Here is a 13,818-nt window from a genome sequence, read left to right as displayed (position 1 = left end):
ATTGATTTTTAATAAACACTGTGCCCTTTAAACCAGCTTCATTCGAAAGTTCAGTTGAGCCAATTCTAATGTTACAAGTGAGGATGGCCTAAACAAATGCTGTAGTTAAACAAGGATGTTTGTCTTAAGTCTGTGCTAACTATGCTATACTATGTGCTTTTTTTCTTACAGAGTAATGTATTTATGTATTATGGCTTATCCAATTTCTACCAAAATCACAGAAGATATGTGAAATCCAGGGATGACAGCCAGTTGAATGGGGATCTGGCAGCTTTAAAGGTACACTTTTGTTTTTACACTCAGCAGTAAAATAGATTAAAGACTAAATGTGCTAATAATATGATGAATTATGTTTAATATCAGGAGCCAAGCAAAGAATGTGAACCATATCGCACAAGTGATGGCCTGCCTATTGCTCCATGTGGGGCCATTGCAAACAGCCTTTTTAATGGTAAGTGTCATTGCTTACACATATTAAAACGTTAATACATGTATTTGGATTTTATATAGTTAATTTTCTTCTTTAGATACTTTGGAGTTGTATTATGTTAACTCTAGTGCCTCAAAGATTGAAATTCCTCTGGTAAAGAAGGGCATTGCTTGGTGGACAGACAAACATGTGAAGTTTAGAAATCCAAATGGAAACAACAACCTCACTATTGCTTTTCAAGGTACCTGGATTGTGCTATTTAATGAATGAAAACTTGAATTCAGCCTGATTGTAACATGATCTGTGTTTGGTCTTAGGCACTTCTAAACCAGTGAACTGGAGAAAACCGGTGTTTGAGCTGGACCCATCAGACCCAGAGAACAATGGCTTTATCAATGAGGACTTCATTGTGTGGATGAGAACAGCAGCTTTGCCCACGTTCCGCAAACTCTACCGCATCATCCAGAAGAAGTCCAGCACAACCCCCACGCTCCCCAGCGGCAGATACATTCTGTCAATCACCTACAGTATCCTTTCAGAATAATATTGTGCATTCATGTTTGTTAGTACAAATCAGACAGTTTTGCAGTTTATTACTTTTGAGCAGATGAGAGGTTTAATACTGGTACTGGTAATCAGTGAAATCAATTCAATATTTCAGTGAAATGGGTAAAAGTTTCTCTCTTGTTACATAGAGTGCCCTGTAGATTTAATCAGTATGTAGACATAAATTGCTACTTCTCCAAATAAACGTAGGCGTAACATGTGTATAAATGTGATACTTTTGTTTTCTTTTTTCTTAACCCACTAAAATCAGATTACCCTGTGCTCAGCTTTGACGGTCGCAAGCGGATGATTCTGAGCACAATCTCTTGGATGGGAGGGAAGAATCCTTTTCTTGGAATTGCTTACATTACAGTTGGCTCCATCTGCTTCTTCCTGGGAGTTGTTTTACTAATCATTCACCACAAATATGACAACCGTAACACCAGTGCTGATATTCCAAATTAAGTACTTTGTTGTGCATGCCCGGGTGGACCATTAAATTACCTTATATACAGCTGAATGTGGATACACTGGTCTCCAAATGTATGTCGTGTTCGCTGAATGCGCCTCATGCTAACTTTTGTTACAGTAATTATATTTTCAGCTAGAAGGATGCCAAGCGAGCTGCTAAGAATGTTAACCCCAGCCTTTTCTGTTGAAAGTTGTACATTTTACTTTAGAAACCATTCTTGAAGGATGTATGTATTTTATTGAAATTTTGTCCAGCACTGTATTGCACCCTGCTGAAGCCTCAGAAGTCCATATACCTCTCTTAGAAAAAACAGAAATATCTATATTGTAGTACATAAATGCACATAATCTATTTAGGACAGTTTGCTTATGGCTGGGAAGGAGTCGATGTTTTATGCTTGAGCTTAATGCAGCACGTTAGGGTCATATGGTAATATTTTCAAATGTATCTTAATTCTAAATTAATTGTCAGGTATAACTGAATGTTGACCAAAACACATGCACTTGAAGTGTATTTGTGCATGTCTTTAAATTATCATTTGAGAATGTTGAATAAAAGGTATCCAATTCTGTTAGTTTGAAATGCATTGAATGAGTCACACAAAGCTTCAAAAAATATTTAGTAAGCATTTCTATTCAGAGCTACTTAAAACAACATTCAATAAAAAAAAAATCTAACTGCATAAAAATGTTTACTGTGTTCTGAATCATCTCAGAAAGCAGCAGGGTTAATGGTCGGCTACCTTGTTTGTATCAGATCCACATGTTTTTTGTTTGTTTTTTTTTACTTTTGAAGTGTTTCAACATTTTTATTTTTTAAACCACCTGTACGCCCCCTCATTAACTCTCTTTGTTAAGTTAACCAACCCTTAAAAGTTCATTGTTATGCATGTATTTATCATTTGAAAGATGTGTGTGGTGTAATGGGTTGATATTTTTTTCTGCTGATGATTAAAGTATTTGAGATAATTTTCTGAATCTCTCTGTAACATGCCTAATCAAAGGTTTACATCCAAAGAGATGTTATAAGTAAGATTATGTGGTACATGGGCAGTGTTGGGAAGGTTACTTTTAGAATGTAATCCCCTACAGATTACATATTACACACCCCAAAATGTAATTTGTAACGTAATCCATTAAATTACTTAAAGTGAGTAACGTAATCTGATTACTTTGGATTACTTGATATTGTCATGTTTTTTTAAACGACATGAATGTAGCAACCACATCCTCAAAATTCGTGTTTGTTGTCTTCAATTTGTCTGAGCCCAAGTCTCCATGAATAAGCAACTGTTTGCTGTAGAGAAACAAAGACCATGATATCTTAATATAAGAGGTTTTGTCTGTTAAAAGACAATAACAAGATCAGCCTTTCCTTCACCATATTAAAAAAATAGTCCTAGTTTAAACCTGGTTCAGTCCTGCTTTAGTCCTGGTGTTAGTCCTGGTGTTAGTTCTGGTTTAGAGGCGCACAGGAGGAAGTGCGGTTTACGCGAGAAAACACGGTCCACACGCGGCGCACGAGACGGCGGTGTCCGCGCTGTAACTACGGAAGGAGAAGTGGTCCGCGGGTTCTCAGGTTGATGACGATGATGAAGGTGTTTGTGTGTGTTTGTGTTTGTGTGTGTTTGTGTGTGTGTGTCCCCTAATGTGGCAGGTCATTATAGGACAGTAGTGCAGATATTATGAGTCTATGCAGGTTGTTTTCACCAGTGCCAGTAGCTCCTGTTTCACATTTAAGTTGTAGGCGATTTTATATTTGTTTTTTTTTAAATATATATATCTCACATCGGGAGAAGAATTTCCAAGACACAAATGCGTTTTTACCAATGCACTGCTGCTTCCACTGTGTGACTGACACCGCCAACTTTAATATGACGTTTACATCGGTCTTATTGCGCGCGTTCTGTTTGGGCTTCAGGCAATGAGTGAAATTACCGAAATAAAATAAATAAATAAATGGGATGTAGCACAAAATGTGAAAACAGGAAAATACCGCCTTGTAATCCACTTATTTCAGCAAAGTAACTGTAATCCAATTACCACTCATTGAAACAGTAACTGTAACGGAATACAGTTACTCATAATTTGTACTCTGATTACGTAACGGCGGTACATGTAATCCGTTACTCCCCAACACTGTACATGGGCACAGTAATGGTTAAATAAAAGTTATAGTCTTTACAGTACTGTTGTAATCACTGCTGCTGGGATGACCTGTCACAAATAGAGGCAAATCACAGCAGTGTTTGTGCAAGGGCATTTGAACCATGTACACATTTAAAAGTATAGCTGATGATTAATTGATTGTGCATTCACCTGCAGGATACCCCAACATAAGCAGACCATCAAGATGTAATCTACTCACTAACAAACGGGTGCAATTTAACCAATAACCACCAGAGGGCAATATTTCTTCACAAATGTTTGTTCCTGCTGCGTTCAAACTACAATCGATGATTCTCTTAATATTCTTTTCTAAGAATCATAACTTTAAAAACATGTCTTCATGTCCAGGATGCAGTCTTTCTGTGCTCCATTGTCTTATATGCCTATTCTGTTTTTACCCTACGTTTTCTCTTCATTGGGAGACTGTGTCATCAAGATTAGGTTTTGCCAGCATCATAAAGTATAGTAGTCTGAAACGAAAATAAAATAGGAAACATCAGGACGATTCTGGGTAAATACTTTAGCTTACGTGTAGTAAATGACATTCAACACTACGAGGCGCCAAATAAATCAAATCCATCTATGCCACATCTCTAGAAAAATGAAATCTTAACTGCTGCTTAGGATCACCAGACAGAGCAGGTTTCTCAAAGTTACGTCCCATTATGTTTGCTACTTGTTTTTGTTTACTACTTTTTAATGTAGCTTAGTAAAATAATGGCTAGCAAACCAAGCGACATTTCCCGTATTACTTCGGGATGATTGTAATCAACAAGTGGTGTCTTTCTATCTCCTCTCCATCCCCTCATAAGTGATCAGACTCTAAAGTATGCAGCCTAAACCATTTCCAAAGAAGGCATCCTGAATGACATCAGGGGGCACGCACATCCACATACAGGAAAAGGTTTGGAACTTCCATGGTAAATTGAGATTTTGGGATCTGCCCCCTATTAAGTAGCCGCTGGTGGAAAGATTCTTCCCACTTGGAAAGAGGCTTTTCCTTCTTGGACATCTGTGGCGGAGCTTCCAGTAGCAGTGAGGGAGAGAGGGGTCCCGGCGCACAGTCTCCTCACACTTGTACTCTGCACAGGGGCAGGCTCCGAGCTGCAGCGATCTTCTCTGCTCCGTTCATTTTGGGGGTTAACGGTGAGTAGTTTAACCTAATTTGTCTTTAAAGCGAGATTTTTATTTCTAACTTTAAAGTGCGTTTGAATTTTTTTCTAGATCACTTAAATCCTCTCATGACGGCAATTAGGTTTAATTAAGTTTTGTCGGAAGTTTTTTTTTATTTTTTTATTTTATTTTATTTTTTATTGATCTTGAATTGAATTGAAATCTTTATCTTTGTTTGTGCAACGCAGTGTGTGAAAGCAGATAGCGTTTTTCACAAAGAAGTCTGGATTTGCAATTAGTGAATTTGGGCTATGACAAAGAGGGGAGACTTGAAGAGCTCTTGCAGTTCTTGTTCCAAACACTAGGCGGTGCACTATGTCTGCTGTATGTGGAAGTATGGGTTTGAACGATAGCAAAGAAGTTGTGAATATGACTGCTTGGAGATATAACAATTTATAGCAACTAAAATATAAGGTAGATTGTAGATTGAATCACATTTTATTTGCTATTACGTTACTTGAGAGTGATTGTTGTATTCAAGTCTAAAAGTTTTATCTGTTTAAAATGTGTAAAAATTAAGAATTCTCTGGACAAGATTAGATTGCAACAGTACAAATTCTTATTTTTGATTGAAGTATTGGCATCTGCTGGGTGTAAGGTGTGGCATGTGTTATGTAAGTCTGGAGCTCCTTTTTTGAGCTAATAACAGTATAGTAGATCTATTAATCTGATCAAACTGAGGTGAAATGCTTTGGTGAGACACATTCAGAGGCGTTGTCTGCTTGCTGAAGTGGTTTATTGTCTTGTCTTGATCCTTTCATGTTGCTCCAGCTGATCCCGTGGCTCTTAGACCAGTGTTTAGACTCTAAGCCACACTATGGCCCTAACACATCTCTCTTTCCTTTATCCTCAGACTGATTGATGCACTGCTGACGATATAAAGGGCTAAACATGAAGATAGGGCTGTCACTGGCCGCAGCTGCCTTCTTTGCAGCTCTGCTCTCCTCCATAGAAGCTCAAGGTAAATGAAACCACCTGGCGACAGTACACACACACATACACACACACTCCTCCCTCCTTCTGCCTTTCCTCTGTCTCTCATCTGCTGTTGTGTCTAAGGGATCAGGTGTTTGATGTTATCATAGGAATACTACAAATCATTGTATCTGGTAAGAAAATAAAGTGTTTTTATGTGTGTTGTTATTGTGACTGGTATTAATTTGCAGATGTTATCACAAGGAAACTAGATATGGGCAATCCAAAAGTAAATTAAAACTGTTATCTTTGAATAAATCTTAATTGGTATAATAAACACAATAAGCACAAATGAACGATTTTGTTGACTTGACTGTTAAGAGTTTATTGTGACAAAAAAATCTTGAATCTTGCCTTTGGTCAGTGGCTGATTTATTGTTATTAGTCATTGGTGCTTCTGTCCAAAATGTTTCCTTGACGGTAACATAATGGAGTTTTCTTACACGAAAATTCCTCTGACTGTGATGTGTTCCGATTGTATGCTGATAGACTGCAGTTTGTAATGCCTTTTGCCATACATGTCACCAGAGCTATTATGCGCTGTATATTATTTAAATCCGCCTGTCAATTCTACAGTGAATATGTGATTTCATGTGCAAACTTCCAAGGCAAAAATCTTGGAAAATTAAAAGTAGTAGATGTGGAAACCTTTAGATTTTTCCTCCTTGATCGGTCTTTGGCAGGATGCAATTCCCCTTCACGTATCTCCACCAGTGGAATGGAAAGATGAAATATGAGAATCGCAAATTAATAGTCAGACAGCACAAAGACAAAGAGCCTTTCTACTGCCTCTTTGTGGGCTCGAGCAAAAGCGCTGAGTTGCAATACGTATGGAAAGTAATATGCAGTAATGTTTAATGTCAGCACATGTTGTGGAATGGCTTTGGCGTCTCTCCTGCCTCTTTGGGAGAGTTGGTGCTCTTCGCTCCTCCTCTGGTCTGTCCTCTGGCACTCGCTCAGGCCTGGACTGCTGCTTGGCTGCGGAGCTGGAGACTTGGTTCTAACACAACAGTAGCCAGACCTGGGCCCTGGAGCTGAAGAGGGGAACTTTATTAACAACTGATGGAGCAGACACCAATAAGACCAGTTCAAAAACATCATAAAAGTTACATACCTACAATTAGAATGTGGACAAACCATGAAAATATCCTCTTAAGGCTCAGTCCATCACCTCCTATAACTTGATATAGTCTCTCAGTGTCTCTAACTGCGTACTTTGAGTGGGACTCGTGGAAAATGACTCGGGATGCAGTCCAACGGGACCCCTTGAATTGATGCGCCAGGTTGGTGATTCTCCAATCCCACTAACAGAGTTTGTGGTGGGCTGTTGTTTGTCGTCTGCCTGTGCACTCATTGTGTCAGAAACAATGGCTTCTTCTAGAAGTAATATTTTACAGTGATATTCCTCTCTCCTTTGCTGTGCCAAGTTTAGATTATAGTGAATTTTACTGATGCCTAATACACTTTTTCACACCTATGTCTTAAATGCTAAGTGCTTCTATTTTAAAAACTTGTATTGATACAGTCATTGCGAACCATGCTAAACAGAGCGTCTCTTTATAAAATCTTATTTTCTCCTATTGAGTCACAAAAAGTTATACAATTTAACACTTACACAAGAAGCAGAATGTTGAGGAATTCAATCTTAAACCCTGCAATAACACTTTCTCTTTTTCTAAGGAAAAAAAACCCATTTTAGATACTGGCATGTTCAGTCTTTGTGGTCCCAGTGGTCAGAAGAATATCACTTTAAAATATATTGTCCTCTGTGTCTGTGTGGTCTCAACTGTACATGGAAACTACTGTGGAGTCAGTCAAAGTTGTTAAACAAAACAACTTTCTCATGTACATGATGCATGATGTTGTGATCAGTCCGCTCAGTGAAAACCTGTGTTTATTATATGGACTCTTCTTTATGTCCTGAGTAGTGTATGCATTATCTTTTACCCATGAGAAAGTACACAAAAGTCTTCAGTGACATGCTGTGTATTATTTTTATAACGTCATGTTTGTAATGGATGTATGCCTATGTTAGGAGTAACTATTCAAATAACAAGCCGGTAATCCTCTGTGAAATATGTTTATATACAATGTATATAGAACATATCCTGTTCACTTTTGTCTGGATGTGAAAGACGGCTTCATTCCCATTGTATAATCAGTCCAGCGAAAGTGAAGTCACTATTTACGTGATGCAGAGATCCACCTCATGGTAAACAGAGCCAGCTCGGAGGTGGGGCATGTGACTGTATTGACTGCACTCAGCATGTGTGGATGGTTCACTCATTGTTTGCTCTTTGGTACAGTCTGTTTGGACGTATGCATATGTTGCATATGCTGGTGCTTGAGCTGCAGACCAACAAAGTCAAGCAACTCAAACAAATGCCATTTTACCTCAAAATGGCTTCTCACACTTCTCACAGTGTTGTCATGTGTTCTCACAAATACTGTATGTGCACCCACCCAACAACAAGAGCAGTTTACTTCTCATGAAGTGTTTGTTGTTGGAATCGATAACAGAGCATTATTGATTATAAACATCATACTATACATGTTGATTTCTGTGATTCAAACTGTAATTCTTACCTTGCAGTGGAACCCCCATCAAACATGAAATTTAAAATTCTAAATGAAAACACAGTGGAAATGACATGGAAAAGACCCTCATCCACAATAGAGGGCTTTAGAATACAGGTCGTATCAGATGCAGGTAAGCTAACTAAAGCAAATGCCAATAATGTGTGTAAAATAAATGCCATTGTTTTTAATAATTATGATTTGTGTTGATTTCTTTGTCCTTTAGATGAGCCAGTCCGAGACTTTACCCTTGATGCAGATACCACTATGACCTCCCTTACAAACCTGACCCCTGATTTGGATTACTCAGTGTCCATAAACTCCTTTTATGGGTATGAAGAAAGCATACCAATCTTTGGCCAGGTCACCAGTAAGTCTACCTCTCCAGTCACTTTTTAACTACAACACAGTGTATATTGTATTTGTTGTGGTAACTTTGAGATTCTTCTTAGTCCAGTCCAGTAACTCCAGTGAGCGTGTCAGAAAGCCACAGACTGATGCTTTGAGTGAGTATGTTTACTGTCCTGTCATCTCTAATCCATCCCTGTCTCATATGTAGCTTTCAAATAGGGTTTTTCGTTTACCTTTCCCGCCACAACTGTCATCTTCATATTTTTTTCCTATGTGGAATCATTTGCTCAGACTTACATTTTACCTTCTGCCATAGAGTGAGCAGACAGAGCCCAACAGTGAACAAGCCACATATGGGTTTTGTTAATTAGAACCAGGTTGTGCATCAAGAAAGAGGCTTCAAGCTAGTTACTGTTTTGCGTCATAGAAAAAAGGCAGGAGGCTTGAGTATTGACGTATGGGTACTGCCACGTATATGTGCCAGTTACGAAATGGTTAAAAGCTGCTCTAAAGAAACTGGCTTTAAATCAGTTTTCCTTTTTAGATCTTGGTGGTCCATGTGTTTTGAAGGAATAGTCAATTTTTATTTTACCCCAACTGTCCGCCTCAAATGGAACTTTTCCTAATACAGCCCGAGCTTCCAAATACCCTAAATTATAAGTAAACAGGCCATTTCTGGTCTTAAACCCCAAATTTGATGTATAATTTTCACTGTTACGTCATGACATGTATGTGTAGTATATTTTAAGGGAATAAAGATTTAGGTTCATCCTTATAATCCTGGAAAATGATTCTTATAGACTCAACTGAAAGCCAAGTTCATGAGTTAAAGCCCCATGGGATTAAAATCTGAAAAATGAGGTGGAACTTCTGCTAAATGTTTAGTCTGTAAAGCCACAATTAAACGCCTCTGCCTACCGAAATGACAAAACCAGCTCACTGTTTGGCGCTGGTACATATTTCCTTTGATGTGAGAATGCAGTTTTCGAGCCAAATATCTGTCACGAGTTTGATTTTATTTAGACTGACAGATAAAGGAACAGACCAGTAGAAATGTTTTCCTAACATAAGCATATTTCTTTGTTGGAATTCTCTTCAAATATATCAAACTTACAGCTTTATAGAACTATATTTACTACAACTTATCAATTTTTGTCTCCTCAGAGTGCTCTGTCAGTGCCATAGCTGATTTAGTGTTTTTGGTGGATGGTTCCTGGAGCGTGGGCAGGGAGAACTTTCAGCACATCCGTAGTTTCATTGGAGCTCTGGCCGGAGCTTTTGACATCGGAGCAGACAAGACACGCGTCGCTGTGGTCCAGTACAGCACAGACACCCGCACAGAGTTCACCCTTACCCAGTACAACAGGAGAGGGGATTTGCTCCAAGCCATAAGCACCCTGCCATACAAAGGGGGGAACACGATGACAGGTATGCCATTCAACCTCAGCCTAGAACCCAGCATTTTAGATGATGATGATTTTTTTTTTCTTTGGCCAGGGTGCAATATATCAAAACTGAAGTACTGTGATTTAGTGTTTTGTTTGTTTTTTATCATTTAAGATTGACATTTTCAGCACTTTCAATGGCAATATTTCATGTAATTTTGTATTATTTAAGATATGCAAGCTGTAATGTACTTTTCTACTTATACACAAACAAATATTTACCAATGAGTGATTCCCCAATTGGAACCATCTGTTTTTGAGTGACTAGTGTTTCTCTTATTCTAGTCCTTAAAACACATGATTTTGTTGTTTGTTGGTTAGTATTTACTCTTTAAACTAATATGTTTCTTTCTTTGGGAAGGTGAGGCCATTGAGTACCTGCTCAACAACATTTTCACTGAGGCGGCAGGATCGCGAGATGGCTTCCCCAAAGTGGCCATGATCATAACTGACGGAAAGTCCCAGGACCCAGTGGAGGAGCATGCTAGAAGACTTAGGAACATTGGAGTGGAAATATTTGTCCTAGGTATGTTTTATTATTCTCTGTTCTGTTAGATAGTTCTTCCATTTGAGAGTCATGGAAAAATATTTTATTTTCCTTGAGTTGTTCATTGCAAGGTCAATTTTAACTGAACTCATGTTGCTTTCCAAAACCGTAAAAAAATACTTTTGATGGCATCTGTATCAAAAAAGTTAAAAACATATGGTTTGCCATTGACGCCTGTACTATCCTATGCTTTTCTTTTTAGGCATCAAAGGAGCAGATGAAGATGAGCTGAAGGAAATGGCTTCCACACCTCACAATAAACACGTCTACAATGTGCCGAACTTCAACCAGATCCAAGATGTGCAGAAGAAAATCATCTCTGAGGTGTGCTCTGGAGTGGATGAGCAGCTCACCGCTCTGGTCAGTGGAGAAGAACGTGAGTGGAAATTATTTGTGTTGCTTTAACAAGTTGCTATAGTCAGTGGGATGTGATAAAAGTATGTTGACTAACCCAGTATCAAAAGACCTGTAGATTTTTGAGTGATAAATACATAATGTCATGAAATTATTGATAGAAAAGTTACATAGGGCACCTTTTAACTGGTCTAAAGTCTTTGAAATTCTAATTATTTTAGAACTAAACTCTAAGAACAGGACTATAGAACTAACTACAGTGAAAGTTACTGAAGTTACAGTAAAACTCAAAATGCAATTATTATCAGATTTTTTCTTAGTTATAAGACTAAAAATGAAATTTCTAACAGAAAGATTATTAGATTTATTTCTAATCATATCACCTAAATAATTCTAAAGGTCCAGAAATCAGATAATAAACCGATTTTTAATTCGTGTACATGTAAGCTACCAACCTTTTTGTCTTAGAATGCTCATAACTGCTTCTCATGTACTGCAACTTCAATTTTGTATGAACTCAATTCTTAATTCTATTAACTTTATTAATAATTAATAATGAATTAACAATTTCCCCCTCAGTTGTTGAGCCACCCACCAACCTGCTGGTGACGGAAATTGCCTCCAAGTCGATGCGGGTGACTTGGGATTCGTCTCCGGGCGACATCACAGGATACAAGCTCACCCTGATCCCCATGGTGCCGGGGATGAAGCGGCAGGAGCTGTACATCAGCCACACACAGACATCCATCAACGTACGTGACCTCTCTCCTGAGACCGATTATGAGGTCAGCCTGTTTGCCCTCAAAGGTCTGACCCCCAGTGAACCCGTCATTGCTATGGAGAAAACTCAGCCTGTCAAAGTGTCAACAGGCAAGTATATGGTCTAATGAGTTCATATTTTATATATTATATATTTTAACTACCATAATCATTTAAACAGATGTGTGGGTCATACTGAGTTGTATTTATGTTTTACGTTTTGTTGAAATACTTAGCCAGCTCACCCTTGACATAGTGTTACCGATCTTTATTTTCACAAGCTATAATATTTATTTATTCTGTTTTCATTGCTTGATTGAACCAACATTTGACCTTTTCTGTCTGTCTAGTTACACGAACAGCTTCAATTTGGGAGATTTTGAGTCTAATTATAATCTAATCATAATCTGACAAATATTGTTTAGAAGTAACAATACAACACCAGCCACCAAAGTATGTTTAGTTGTTCTCATGTGGTCTCTTCTTGTTTTTCCAGAATGTTCTCTTGGAGTGGATGTCCAGGCTGACGTGGTCCTTCTTGTTGATGGCTCGTACAGTATTGGATTACAAAACTTTGCCAAAGTCCGTGCCTTTTTGGAGGTTCTCGTCACATCTTTTGACATTGCACCAGACAAGGTTCAGATCAGCTTGGTGCAGTACAGTCGTGACCCCCACACTGAATTTGCCCTCAACACTCACCATGACCTCAGTGCTGTTGTAAAAGCTGTGCGCACCTTCCCTTACCGCGGAGGCTCCACCAACACAGGAAGAGCCATGACCTATGTCAGGGAGAAGATCTTTGTTCCCTCTCGCGGTGCCAGGACCAATGTTCCACGCGTCATGGTGCTGATCACGGATGGAAAGTCTTCGGATTCTTTTAAGGACGCCGCAACCAAACTGAGGAATAGTGATGTGGAGATTTTTGCCGTGGGTGTTAAGGATGCTGTTCGATCTGAGCTGGAGGCCATTGCTAATCCCCCATCAGACACTCACGTCTACGAGGTGGAGGACTTTGATGCTTTCCAGAGGATTTCCAAAGAGCTGACTCAGTCCATCTGTCTGCGTATTGAACAAGAGCTGCTCAACATCATCAAGAAGAGTGAGTAGGAATTGGAATTTTAAAATGATTGCATTGATTTTTATATTTATTGATGGTACTGTAATAAGTGTACAAACTGATTTTAAAAGCTTTGTTCAGATGACTTGCCCTTTCTACCATATTCATACGTTTTCATATTAACAGAATATTGTCCAGTTGTGTGTTGCATTGATAACACAGTCTCACAATCACCTTCTTCATTGTTTTTTTCAGGTCTTCTCCCACCCACCGATTTGCAGTTCTCTGAAATCACCTCCAGAAGTTTCCGTACGACCTGGGTTGCCCCGACCACCAACGTACTGTCCTACCTGCTGCGCTTCCGTAAGGCCGAAGACGTCACTGGGGACTATGTTTCTATGGCCGTCCCGAGTGATACCACCACTACTGTTCTGCCCCATCTCACTCCAGTCACTACTTATGAAGTTCTAGTGTTTGCTCAGTATGAAAGAGGAGACAGTTTTCCTTTATCTGGGGAAGAAACAACGTTAGAAGGTATGATTGTTGTCACTTGGATACTCCATAGTTCTTTAATAAACCAGTGCTAATGTAATCTGTATTTATTTCAGAACAAGGTATTGTCAGAAACATTCAAATCACAGAAGAGACGACCAACAGTTTTAGGGTGACCTGGGAGGCGGCCCCCGGGGCAGTGATTAGGTACCGTATTGCCTATGTGCCAGTCAGAGGGGACTATGCTTTACAAAATGCCCAAACCAGCGGGCCAGAAACTACGATTGTTCTCCAAGGACTACTCCCTGCTACCACATACCGCGTGGGTGTAGCTGCTGAGTACGCTGGAGGCGTGGGAGAAGAAGTGAAGGAGGAGGGCACAACCAAAGAAGGTAAATGTCATGGAAGCTAAAACTACAGAATCCCACCATTATAAGATTATTATAAGAAGGGAAAATACATTAATAAAAAC

General features: G+C 39.0%; 2 protein-coding genes across 2 annotated transcripts in view; both read left to right on the top strand.

The window, feature by feature from the left end:
- Positions 1 to 126: 126 nt before the first annotated feature.
- Positions 127 to 2,416, top strand: LOC110155271 (cell cycle control protein 50A). The gene is made up of 5 exons (XM_055161352.1): positions 127 to 279; positions 364 to 451; positions 528 to 671; positions 748 to 957; positions 1,248 to 2,416. The coding sequence occupies exons 1-5, from the start codon at positions 142 to 144 to the stop codon at positions 1,439 to 1,441; spliced, it is 774 nt and encodes a 257-aa protein (XP_055017327.1). The 5' UTR covers positions 127 to 141; the 3' UTR covers positions 1,442 to 2,416.
- A 2,201-nt stretch (positions 2,417 to 4,617) lies between these two features.
- Positions 4,618 to 13,818, top strand: part of col12a1a (collagen, type XII, alpha 1a) — a 43,233-nt gene continuing 34,032 nt past the window's right edge. Inside the window, exons 1-12 of the mRNA XM_055158477.1 lie at positions 4,618 to 4,762; positions 5,643 to 5,750; positions 8,358 to 8,474; positions 8,568 to 8,711; positions 8,794 to 8,847; positions 9,857 to 10,120; positions 10,499 to 10,663; positions 10,887 to 11,060; positions 11,618 to 11,908; positions 12,294 to 12,896; positions 13,110 to 13,388; positions 13,463 to 13,738. Coding sequence (XP_055014452.1) covers positions 5,681 to 5,750; positions 8,358 to 8,474; positions 8,568 to 8,711; positions 8,794 to 8,847; positions 9,857 to 10,120; positions 10,499 to 10,663; positions 10,887 to 11,060; positions 11,618 to 11,908; positions 12,294 to 12,896; positions 13,110 to 13,388; positions 13,463 to 13,738 — 2,437 coding nt within the window. The 5' untranslated portion in view covers positions 4,618 to 4,762; positions 5,643 to 5,680. The remainder of the gene's footprint in view (positions 4,763 to 5,642; positions 5,751 to 8,357; positions 8,475 to 8,567; positions 8,712 to 8,793; positions 8,848 to 9,856; positions 10,121 to 10,498; positions 10,664 to 10,886; positions 11,061 to 11,617; positions 11,909 to 12,293; positions 12,897 to 13,109; positions 13,389 to 13,462; positions 13,739 to 13,818) is intronic.

Source organism: Boleophthalmus pectinirostris, unplaced genomic scaffold (assembly GCF_026225935.1).
Source record: "Boleophthalmus pectinirostris isolate CB_2022bp ecotype Guang Dong unplaced genomic scaffold, ASM2622593v1 HiC_scaffold_10, whole genome shotgun sequence".
NCBI classification, from domain to species: domain Eukaryota; kingdom Metazoa; phylum Chordata; class Actinopteri; order Gobiiformes; family Gobiidae; genus Boleophthalmus; species Boleophthalmus pectinirostris.
The sequence above is the reverse complement of the archived record's forward strand: the minus strand, read 5'-3'. Positions and strand labels throughout refer to the sequence as shown.

What these genes read in the sequence shown, in the direction of transcription:
- LOC110155271 (XM_055161352.1), top strand. Translation starts at nt 142, where the DNA reads ATGCTATACTATGTGCTTTTTTTCTTACAGAGTAATGTATTTATGTAT. An exon ending in GGGATCTGGCAGCTTTAAAG is followed by an intron (nt 280 to 363) that starts GTACACTTTTGT and finishes GTTTAATATCAG; the next exon opens with GAGCCAAGCAAAGAATGTGA. An exon ending in CATTCTGTCAATCACCTACA is followed by an intron (nt 958 to 1,247) that starts GTATCCTTTCAG and finishes CACTAAAATCAG; the next exon opens with ATTACCCTGTGCTCAGCTTT.